The sequence below is a fragment of the Geotrypetes seraphini genome, chromosome 3 (assembly GCF_902459505.1).
Source record: "Geotrypetes seraphini chromosome 3, aGeoSer1.1, whole genome shotgun sequence".
Lineage (NCBI taxonomy): Eukaryota > Metazoa > Chordata > Amphibia > Gymnophiona > Dermophiidae > Geotrypetes > Geotrypetes seraphini.
The window spans coordinates 292,016,220-292,028,678 of NC_047086.1; the positions used below are offsets into that span (position 1 = coordinate 292,016,220).

Consider the following 12,459-nt stretch of genomic DNA (forward strand, 5'->3'; position numbering starts at 1 on the left):
AAATATATTTACATTGGTGTGATATACATAGTAACATATGAGATGACGGCAGATAAAGACCCAAATGGTCCATCCAGTCTACCCAACCTGATTCAATTTAAATTTTTTTTCTTCTTACCTATTTCTGGGCAAGTATCTAAAGCTCTGCCCGGTACTGTGCTTAGGTTCCAACTACTGAAGTCTCTGTCAAAGCTCACTCCAGCCCATCTACACCTTCCCAGTCATTGAAGTTCTCCCCAGCCCATTCTCAACCAAAAGGCCATATACAGACACAGACCGTGCAAGTCTGCCCAGTACTGGCTTTAGTGTTTCAATATTTACTATTATTTTCTGATTCTAGATCCTCTGTGTTCATCCCACGCTTTTTTGAACTCCGTCACCATTTTTCTCTCCACCACCTCTATCGGGAGCGCATTCCAGGCATCCACCCTCTCTGTAAAGAAGAATTTCCTTACATTGCTCTTGAGTCTCCCACCCCTCAGCCTCAAATTATGCCCTCTGGTTTTATCATTTTCCTTTCTCTAGAAAAGATTTTGTTCTGCGTTAATACCTTTCAAGTACTTGAACATCTGAATCATATCTCCCCTGTCCCTCCTTTCCTCTAGAGCAGGGGTAGGCAATTCTAGTCCTCGAGAGCTGGAGCCAGGTCAGGTTTTCAGGATATCCACAATAAATATGCATGAGATAGATTTGCATCTCAAGGAGGCAGTGCATGCAAATCCATCTCATACATATTCATTGTGGATATCCTGACCTGGCTCCGGCTCTCAAGGACCGGAATTGCCTACCCCTGCTCTAGGGTATACATATTCAGGGCTTCCAGTCTCTCCTCATAGGTCGTTTGGCGCAAATCTCCTAGCATTTTTGTCGCCCTCCTCTGGACCGCTTCAAGTCTTCTTGCATCCTTCGCCAGATATGGTCTCTAAAACTGAACACAATACTCCAAGTGGGGCCTCACCAACGACCTGTACAGGGGTATCAACACCTTCTTTCTTCTACTGGTCATGCCTATCTTTATACAGCCCAGCATCCTTCTGACAGCAGCCACCGCCTTGTCACACTGTTTTTCGTCTTTAGATCTTCAGACACTATCCCCCCCTCCGTGTATATCAGCCTCTCCCCTCCCAGCATATACGGTTCCTTCTGATTATTAATCCCCAAATGCATTACTCTGCATTTCTGTGCATTGAATTTTAGTTGCCAGATATTAGACCATTCCTCTAACTTTTGCAGATCTTTTTCATGTTTTCCACTCCCTCCACGGTGTCTACTCTGTTACAAATCTTGGTATCATCCGCAAAAAGGCAAACTTTACCTTCTTATCCCTTCAGCAATGTCACTCACAAATATACTGAACAGGATCGGTCCCTGAGGGACTCCACTACTCACCTTTCCTTCCTCAGAGCGACTTCCATTAACCACCACCCTCTGGCATCTATCCGACAATCAGTTTCTAATCCAGTACACCACTTTGTGTCCTAACTTCAGCCCTTCAAGTTAGTTCAAGAGCCTCCTATGAGGAACCGTGTCAAAGGCTTTGCTGAAATCTAAGCAAATGACATCTAGCATATGTCCTCGATCCAGTTCTCTGGTCACCCAATCAAAAACTTAAATTGGGTTCGTTTGGCATAATTTACCTTTAGTAAAGCCATGTTGCCTCGGATCCTGTAACCCAGGGATCTTAAAGTCCCTCCTTGAGGGCCACAATCCTGTCGGGTTTCCAGGATTTAAGAACATAAGAAACATAAGAACATAAGAAATGGCTTCGCCGGATCAGACTCTAGGTCCAAACAGTCCTGCGAACCGCACCATCGTAGGCCAAGCCAGGTGTTCCCTGCTGAGAAACCTTGTTTACTTGTATCCCCCAATATGATTTGCAAGAAGGTGTGCATCCAACTTGCTCTTGAATCCCAGAATGCTGGTCTCCATCACGACCTCCTCAGGGAGAGCGTTCCAAGCGTCCACCACTCATGCGAAACAGAACTTCCTAATATTTGTCCTGGGCCTGGTGCCTCTCAGTTTCAGTCCATGACCTCTTGTCCGAGTCACATTTGACAATGTGAATAACGATGTTTCTTGCTCTATTTCTCCAATGAATACGCATTGAAAGCAGTGCATGCACATAGATCTCATGCATATTCATTGGGGAAATCCTGAAAACCTGACTGGATTGTGGCTCTCTAGGAGAGACTTTGAGACCCCTGCTGTAACCTATTAGATTCTAGAAGTTCACTATCCTTTCTTTCAGCAACACTTCCATTATTTTTCAAAAACTGAAATGAGGCTTACCAGCCTGTAGTTTCCAGCTTCATCTCTGTGACCACTTTTGTGAATAGGGACCACATCCGCTCTTCTCCCGTCTCCAGAGATTTGTTGAACAAGTCTTTAATAGGACCGCCAGAACCTCTCTGAGCTCCCTCAGTATTCTGGGATGGATCTCGTCCGGTCCCATCGCTTTGTCCACCTTCAGTTTTTCAAGTTGTTCATAAACACTTTCCTCCGTGAACAGTGCAGAATCTATTCCATTTTCTTGCTTAACTTTGCCAGACAATCTCGATCCTTCTCTGGGATTTTCTTTTTTTTTTTTTTTTTTTTTAATTTTTATTTATAAATTTTTGCATTCTTACAATATTTGAATTATACATATTATCTTCAATTAATACATGAAAATTGTGATTACAAATAATTCATCTTATCACATAAAATATAACCCTCCCCTTTTTTCATTTCTTAATTCCACATAATATACAATCCCCTCCCCAATCTAATAAAACTATTACTAATGTGCTATGAAATCTGATCATTGGAATAACGAGTCAATGGTTCCTAAATTTTCTTAAAATTATGAATATTTCCCTGTTGTAATGCTATTGTTTTTTCCATTTTGTATATATGACAGACTGAATTCCACCAAAATGTATAATTTAATTTGGTATAATCCTTCCAATTTTGAGTTATTTGTTGCATGGCGACCCCTGTCAATATTAATAATAGTTTGTTATTGTTTGCTGAAATCGGACTCTGAGTTCTCATTGCTGTACCAAATAGTATAGTATCATATGAGAGTCCTACATGATTTTCTAGTAATTCATTAATTTGGGGCCAAATTAGTTTCCAAAATGCATTAACACAGGGACAAAAAAAAATTAAGTGGTCTAATGTCCCAACTTCTACTCTGCAATGCCAGCATCTATTAGATCTAGTACTATCTATCTTTTGTAAATGCGTAGGGGTCCATAAAGCTCTATGTAACAAAAACATCCAAGTTTGACTCATAGATGCTGACTTTGTAGATCTTAATCTCCAGGACCAAAATCGTGGCCATTGAGACTCAGAAATTGTCTGACCAATCTCAATACTCCAAATATCCCTAAGTCCAGTTTTCTTTTTTTATTTAAAAATCCATATAACAATTTATACCATTTTGCGGCTTGGTGACCCAAAAAATCCGCCTGGAAACATAGAACCTGCAGACTATATTGGGTCTTTCCATTCAGGGAACCCTACCTGAATAGCTTGCTTCATTTGCATCCATTTAAAATATTGTGTTTTATTTAATCCAAATTTATGTTGCAATTGTGAAAAACTAAGCATTGATCCTTCTGAAATAACATCATTCAATGTTCGTATACCTGCAATTATCCATTGTTTCCAGACGATTTTGTATCCGCCAATCTTGATCCTGGAGTTTACCCAAATAGATTGATTTAATGATTTGGCAATTGGCTCTGGTGATAGATTACTAATATATCTTAATGTCTTCCAAGTATCCAATAGAATTCTGTTATCCTTATATCGTCTAGGCATTTTTATACTAATTGGATGTTCTAAATGTAATGGGAACAGGAGCCTAAAACACAGGGGAAACAAATCCACAGGAAACAGAATAGTAAAAACAAGTGGAATTGTCCAATAAGAAAAGGTGCAACAAATAAAGATGTCTTTCAACTCATCTGGATAATCAGGTTATTCTTTATTCTTCCAAAAATACTCGACCCGACATATACATGTTTTGGCCCTACGGCCTGCGTCAGGAGTCTTGGAGATCTTTGGGTATAAATAACCATGAGTATGGACCACTTTAGAAAACTGTATATTTCAGAACGTCGTCGTGTCAATATCAGAACGTCGTCGTGTCAATACTTACTGTAAAGTAAAAATCGATTTTTACTTTACAGTAAGTATTGACACGACGACGTTCTGATATATACAGTTTTCTAAAGTGGTCCATACTCGTGGTTATTTATACCCAAAGATCTCCAAGACTCCTGACGCAGGCCGTAGGGTCGAGTATTTTTGGAAGAATAAAGAATAACCTGATTATCCAGATGAGTTGAAAGACATCTTTATTTGTTGCACCTTTTCTTATTGGACAATTCCACTTGTTTTTACTATATGGGAACAGGAGCCGCCATTCTAGATATAGCCAATCTGGCACATTCTCCATGAGATCTGGGAGGATCCAATACATACCCTGTCTTAGAATATAGGCTTGATGGTACCTATAAAAATTTGGAAAATTTACCCCTCCCTCCACAATTGGTCTTTGTAAAGATACTAAAGCAATTCTGGGTCTTTTCCCAAACCAAACAAATTTTGTAAGAATATTGTTTAACTTTTTATAGAATGACCCCTGAAAAAATATTGGTATCATACTCATTTGATAACAAACCACAGGCAATATCATCATTTTAATTGTTTGAACTCTTCCCCACCAAGAAAGATGTAAAGGATTCCATTGCTCACACATTTATGTTATTTTTTTTAATAAAAGTTTTTCATTTTCTTTGACAGTATCATCAATTGTATTTTTGATAATAATTCCTAAATATTTTAACCCGTCCTCTTTCCAAATAAATGAATATGAATCAAATAATCCTTTGGTACAGTGAACATTAATTGGAAGAATTTCCGATTTACTCCAATTAATTTTATATCCAGAAAATTTTCCAAATTTCTCTAGAAGATTAAGTAAACTTGGAACAGTATTCCCCGGTTCTCTTAAATATAATAATATATCATCTGCATATGCAGAAAGTTTAAATTCCCAGTAAGAAAATGGGATTCCCTTTATCTCCTTAGTTTGATTAATTGCAATTAATAAGGGTTCTAAAACAACATCAAAAAGTAAGGGGGACAAAGGACATCCTTGTCTAACTCCCCTACGCAAGTTAAATCTATCTGATAAATTGTTATTAATATATAATCTTGCACCAGGAGAGCTATACAAAGTCTGAATCATTTTAATAAAACCGGGGCCTATTCCAAACCATTCCAGAGCTTGATACATATAACTCCATTCCACTCTATCAAATGCTTTTTCTGCATCTAAAGATACCATAAAAGCTGGATCATTCATATTTTTCGCTAAATTTAAAGAGTGAAATGCTAATCTAGTATTATTTGATGAGTGTCTTTTAGCAATAAATCCTGTTTGGTGTACATCAATAATAAAAGGAAGAGCTTTTGCCAATCTTATTGCTAATACTTTAGCAATCAACTTACCATCTACATTTAATAAAGAGATAGACCTGTAATTTGAAACCAAGGTAGGATCCCTGTTTGTTTTTGGTAAGACAATAATTACCGAATCAGCCATAGTACCTGATATATTCCCATTATTTATTTGGTATTGATACAAATTTAATAAGTATGGTAAGATAATATTTTGAAATGTTTTATAAAATTCAACAGTATAACCATCACCACCCGGAGCGGATCCAACTCTAAGAGACTTCAATGCTGATTCTATTTCTTTTAAAGATATAGGATCTTCAAAACTTCGTTTTATTTGATCCGGAACATTTGGTCCAATAAATGAATTTAAGAAATTTAACCCATCTTGTTCTTTATTTTCATAAGATTCAAAAGAATATAAATCTTTATAAAAATCAAGAAACTGTATTAAAATATCTTTGGTGTTAGTGTGTGTATTGCCTTGTGTATCTTTAATTACAATAATCTTAGATTTCCTTTTTTTGCTTTAAGAAAATTTGCTAATAATCTTCCAGCTTTGTTTGAATTACCATAGTACTGAACTTGCTTATAGAAGATATCTTTCCTCACAAATTGAGAAGAAATCTCATTATATTTCGCTTTTACTTTTAATAAATTTTGTAATGTATTATGTTCCCATTTCTCTTTTTTTTTTTTTCTTTTATTTATTTATTTATTATTTTCAACTTAAATTTCAAGTATTACACTTGTACAGAAAGCAAGAATAGGATAGATATCAAATACAAAGCAATATAAATCTTAAATTAAACAAATATACTATTTATGCTCAAGTCCACAATTAGGATCCAAGAATTATAGAAAATTGGTGAAATTATCTAAAAAGAAAATTATAAAAGAAACTGAGAACTATAGCACTGAGATAGGGTCACAATATCCTAAATATAGGGCTCAAAGATTGTTAACATTCAGGCGAGACATAGCCACGAAATTTGTCAATTGTGATGGTTCAAAAAACACATATTTAAGAGTACGGTGATATACAATACATTTACACGGATGTCTCAAATAAAAGGTTGCCCCCAAAGATAAAACCCCAGGTTTCAAAAGAAGAAATTCACGGCGGCGCCTTTGCGTCTCCCGTGCCAAATCTGGGAACATTTGTATTTTATAACCAAGAAAGCTTTTTTGTCTATTTTTAAAGAAAAGTTTTAACAACCATGTTTTATCAATTGGCAAAGCTAAAGTAATAATCATGGTGGCTGGTGATGCTAAATCCTTCTCAGATGTTTCTAATATCTGTGATATATTTAGAAGTTCTTGATCTGAAGGTTTTTCTTTTAGTTGTTGATTTTGTTCTTTATCAGGCAAATAATAAACCCGTGAAAATGGTGGTAATGAATCTTCGGGTATCTCTAAGTTCTCTACTAGATATCTCTTAAGCATATCTCTAGGTGTTACTAACTCAAGTCTTGGAAAGTTAATTAACCTTAAATTATTACTGCGTGAATTATTCTCAAGCATTTCAGTCTTCTTCCTTAGGCTAATATTGTCTTTAACTAAGGCCTCTTGAATTTGTTTCAATGATACAATTTCTTTTTCTATTTTTTGAACAGATGAGTTAGAAGTATTTGTTTCTTCTCTTAAATCCTTCAATTTCTTATCATGTTCCTTAATTTTTCCTTCAATTTGTTGAAGTGTAGGAGTAATATTTTTAACAAAACCAGCCATTAAGTCCCAGATAGAGTCTAAAGTCACTTCTGCAGGTTTAATCAATTCAGTTGAAATTTGTGTAAATGTAGAGTTCTCACCATTCTGAAGTCCTTCGGGGGATGTCTTCAGCCCTTCCCCCTCATGTTGAGATGATATTCCCCCAGATATCTCCATGGGGGCCCTAGAAAAGTGGGCCCCAGCCTCCAAGCTCTCCAGTGGATCCTTAATTGCCTCTGGAGAGGAGAAAACCAATGAATCCGGGGTCTCCCCGCCCCTGGGAGAGCTGGTCGTCTGGGGTTGCGGGGGTGGTGCCCTAACATCGGGGCTCAGTGTGGTGTCGGGCCCAGGAGCATCCACGTTGGTTTCGCCTCCCTGTGTTGTCAGCGGGCCGCCATCCGACGTCGCTGCGACCTCCTGCATGCGCCGCAGTAAATCTTGAATATTCCCGAGACCCGGGGCTCCAGGACGCCGCGAGGCAGAAGCGGCACTCTGGCCCCGTCTCTTCGGCATCGCGGTAAGTAATTACCGTTAAGGAAATTGAAAAGGCACAATCCTGGGACACGCAGCTCAGCGCGTCCTGTCTCAGATCGCCATCTTGGATCCGGCCAACTCCCCATTTCTCAATTAATTTATTTTCTAATATTTTAATTTGTTTTTCCAAATCAGTATATTGTTTTTTAAGTTGTTTTTTAATAAATGCTGAATATGAAATAATATTTCCTCTTATTGTTGCTTTAAACGCGTCCCACAATATCTCAGCATTAATATTGTTCGAATTATTAATTTGAAAAAATTCATTCATCTTTAATTTAAGATCTTCCAGAAAGTTCGAATCCGCAAGTAAAGCATTATCAAATCTCCAAATTGGATTAAAATGTACTATATCATTATTCTGAAAGTCAATCCACACATCAGCATGGTCTGAAATTACAATGGGATCAATAACTGCATTCATCACACGCTGCGCTATATTATTAGACATGAATATATAATCAATTCGTGAGAAAGATTTGTGGACCTGAGAACAAAAAGAGAATTCCTGATCATTAAAATGAAGAATACGCCATATATCAACTAAATTACAAGATTGAACCAAATTATCTAAACCTAACGATTTCATAATTCTACTTGGTCTTTTATCCAAAATCGGATCCATTACAGCATTGAAATACCCTGCTACGACTAAATTAGAAGCAGCCAGTGGTAACAGTACCGTATTTTCACGCATATAACGCGCGCGTTATACGCGTTTTTACCTACCGCGCATACCCCTCGCGCGTTATACAAATTTTTTTTTACATAGTTCCCACCCCGCCCGACGCCCGATTCACCCCCCCAGCAGGACCGCTCGCACCCCCACCCCGAACGACCGCTCGCACGCGCTCCCACCCGCATCCACGATCGGAGCAAGAGGGAGCCCAAGCCCTCTTGCCCGGCCGACTCCCCAACTCCCCGACAATATCGGGCCAGGAGGGAGCCCAAACCCTCCTGGCCACGGCGACCCCCTACCCCCACCCCGCACTACATTACGGGCAGGAGGGATCCCAAGCCCTCCTGCCCTCGACGCAAACCCCCCTCCCTCCAACGACCGCCCCCCCCCCAAGAACCTCCGACCGCCCCCCCAGCCGACCCGCGACCCCCCTGGCCGACCCCCACGACACCCCCACCCCCCTTCCCCGTACCTTTGGTAGTTGGCCGGACAGACGGGAGCCAAACCCGCCTGTCCGGCAGGCAGCCAACGACGGAATGAGGCCGGATTGGCCCATCCGTCCCAAAGCTCCGCCTACTGGTGGGGCCTAAGCCGCGTGGGCCAATCAGAATAGGCCCTGGAGCCTTAGGTCCCACCTGGGGGCGCGGCCTGAGGCACATGACTATTCTTGAAGTGCCCTACCACCGATCTTTGGTTGAGGGTCCTTCCCTTGGTAGAACGGGTGGTGCAGTGCCCTATCCTGTGGGACTATATAACCTGTTGCTGCTGGGGAATCAGAGGGAGCTGCTGAGTGCTGGTTTTTCCTCTCCCCAATGGAAATGTTTTTATTTGGCAGTCCTGGTAGTTAAAAAACTGTTATAACATTGGGCATCTGACACACTGTCTTCATATTCTTATTGGCTTGCCCGGATAGGAGAGGTGGCTCAATCTGAGCTTCAAAAGTCCCACTCACCATTAAGGATTGCTCAGTTACGTTATAGGGCCCTCTGGACTAAATTGCTGCTCTTGTGTCCTGGAGAGCCTTCCTCTTCTACTCTTTCCTCAGATCTTACCCTAGGGTAGTGGAACCTTTGTGTGGTGCTAATTGAGAGTGCATGGTGCTAATAGGTGGGAGGTGGTTGCAATGGATAGAGTGCCTGCGGTATGGATGGTGGAATGGTATGAGGGACTGCTCATACCATTATGGGCAATAAATATGAAACTGGGAACTGTAACGAGACTGTTGAATCTTGTGTAGATCATTGTTCTAGGTTCTTATTACTGTTGCTGGATGCCTTCTTTTTTCTGATCCTGTCATTACTTTTGTATGTATGCTCTGCTGGTTACATAGAAACATAGAAACATAGAAGATGACGGCAGAAAAGGGCTACAGCCCATCAAGTCTGCCCACTCTGCTTACCCACCCCCTGTCTATGCCCTAATGACCCAATTTCCTTATCTTGACCCTCGTAGGGATCCCACATGGGTATCCCATTTATTCTTAAAGTCTGGCACGCTGTCTGCCTCGATCACCTGCACTGGAAGCTTGTTCCAATGATCAACCACTCTCTCTGTGAAGAAATACTTTCTGGTGTCGCCATGAAATTTTCCGCCCCTGAGTTTGAGCGGGTGCCCTCTTGTGGCCGAGGGTCCCTTGAGAAAGAAAATATCATCTTCCACTTTGACACGTCCCGTGAGGTACTTAAATGTTTCGATCATGTCTCCCCTCTCCCTACGTTCCTCAAGAGTGTAGAGCTGCAATTTGTTCAGTCTCTCTTCGTACGAGAGACCCTTGAGCCCCGAGATCATCCTGGTGACCGTCCGTTGAACCGATTCAATTCTGCGCACATCTTTACTGTAATGTGGCCTCCAGAATTGCACACAGTACTCCAGATGAGGTCTCACCATGGCCCTGTACAACGGCATTATGACTTCAGGCTTTCGGCTGACGAAACTTCTATTGATACAACCCAATATCTGCCTTGCCTTAGATGAAGCCTTCTCCACTTGATTGGCAGTTTTCATGTCTGCACTGATGATTACTCCTAAATCTCGTTCTGCTGAAGTCCTAGTTAAAGTTTCTCCGTTCAAGAAGTAAGTCCTGCATGGATTTCCGCTTCCGAGGTGCATGACCTTACATTTCTTAGCATTGAAGCCTAGCTGCCAGGTTGAGGACCAACTTTCCAATGTAAGCAGGTCCTGCGCCATATAATTCTGTAAACTGCATTCACTTACTATATTACATAGTTTGGCGTCATCGGCGAATAGTGTTATTTTACCTTGAAGCCCTTGAGTCAGATCCCCTATGAATATGTTGAAAAGGAGTGGACCCAGGACCGAGCCCTGCGGCACTCCACTGGTCACCTCCGATGTTTTAGAGAGGGTACCATTAACCACCACCCTCTGAAGTCTGCCACTCAGCCAATCATTGACCCATGCAGTTAGTGTCTCTCCTAACCCCATCGATTCCATCTTGCTTAGCAGCCTGCGGTGTGGGACACTGTCAAAAGCTTTACTGAAGTCCAGGTACACGACGTCCAAAGACTCTCCCAAGTCCAACTTTCTTGTTGAGCAGTTGTTGCAGTTTACAATAAAAATAACTATTAAAAAAAAAAAGATCATCAAGGTAAGAACCTAATCTTCCCTTTATAGTTTCAAAAATAGTACCAAACAGTTACCTCTCAAAAAGAACTTCATAGTGATTGGGCCATAGTCTTGTATGGTTCTAATAGCAAGCTATCATAATTTATTTCTACATGTGTCAGCATTGTTATAGAACTTTATGAATAATTAAACCATATTAAAAGGACTTTGTCAAAGAAAGAATTAAGGGGTCCTTTTATCAAGCTGTGGTAGGGGTTTAATGCGCGTAATACCGCGCGTTAAACCACCTGCCATGCTAGCCGCTAACGCCTGCATTGAGCAGGTGTTAGTTTTTTAACCGGCTGTGGGGGTTAGCGCGTGATGAAATGTCCGACGTGCTAACCCCGCTAGCGCGGCTTGATAAAAGGACCCCTAAGTCTTCCTTAAATGTATCTAGTAATTTTCTGTATTTGATTTAATTTAGTGCTGTTATCGGCTGCAGATAACTTTACACACACTCAGAATTGCTAGTTTTATTATGTTAAAGATATTATTTCATGGTGGTAAGAATTAAATAGATAAATACATTTTAAACCAGATTTACCAAGCATATCTTCCCATGGGCAGAAAATAAGTAAAACATCTTTGACATCTGATTCTTAGGATTAAGAACATATTTTAAGTACTGAGTGACTCGTTACTTTTATGTTCAGATCTTTTCTTAAATTAAGAGAATACAAAATGACTTTTCTAAGAAATTATTTTATTTTTCAGATGAAGGGAATGAAATTGAGGTACAACCTCCTCAGAACAGCCAACTAACATGGAAACAAGGTCGACAGTTACTCAGACAGTAAGTGCTATAATATAGGTGACACATGCTCATCATAGTTAAAAGAAATCAGCTACATACCTTTCCATTTTATATTTTTGATTTATATGCTGCTCTGCTGTATGAAGGACAGTGGGTAGCTTAAAACAGAACATATATCATTACACTATATTCATAGTCTCCAGAAACACAAAATGAAATTTTAATGAATTCTATATAAGCGAATAACTTGTAATACATCAGTTAAACACCATCCTTTTATGCAAAATGTTAAGTTCTAGAAGTTCAAACATGTAACTTTTGTAGACTGATTTTATATCCATGTCCTGAAAGATCAGCCATTCTCACCATTTTGGATCTGCTACTTTTATCACCTTTTCCCAGAGACTGTCACATAATGTCAAAATACAAAATGTAGTTTTTAGTGAAATTGTCAATCATGTTTAAATTTTATGTATATTTTTAAAGATTTGAAAGGTATTATCCCTTTAAATTTAAGGGATTTTAGATTAGATTTATTATTTTTAATCTACCTTTACACAAGCGGAAAGCAAATTAAATATTAGGGATTTTAGATTAGATTTATTTATACTACTACTACTATTAATTATTTCTATAGCGCTACCAGACGCACGCAGCGCTGTAGAGAGTCACAAAGAGTAAGAAAACAGTCCCTGCTCGAAAGAAC

At 39.7% G+C, this 12,459-nt stretch overlaps 1 protein-coding gene across 8 annotated transcripts in view; it reads left to right on the forward strand.

The window, feature by feature from the left end:
- STRN (striatin) overlaps nt 1–12,459 on the forward strand; it is a 384,728-nt gene that overhangs the window by 53,388 nt on the left and 318,881 nt on the right. For all 8 annotated transcript variants that reach the window (XM_033939118.1, XM_033939120.1, XM_033939119.1 and 5 more), the window contains exon 4: nt 11,714–11,792. In XM_033939118.1, the coding sequence (XP_033795009.1) occupies nt 11,714–11,792 (79 nt within the window). The remainder of the gene's footprint in view (nt 1–11,713; nt 11,793–12,459) is intronic.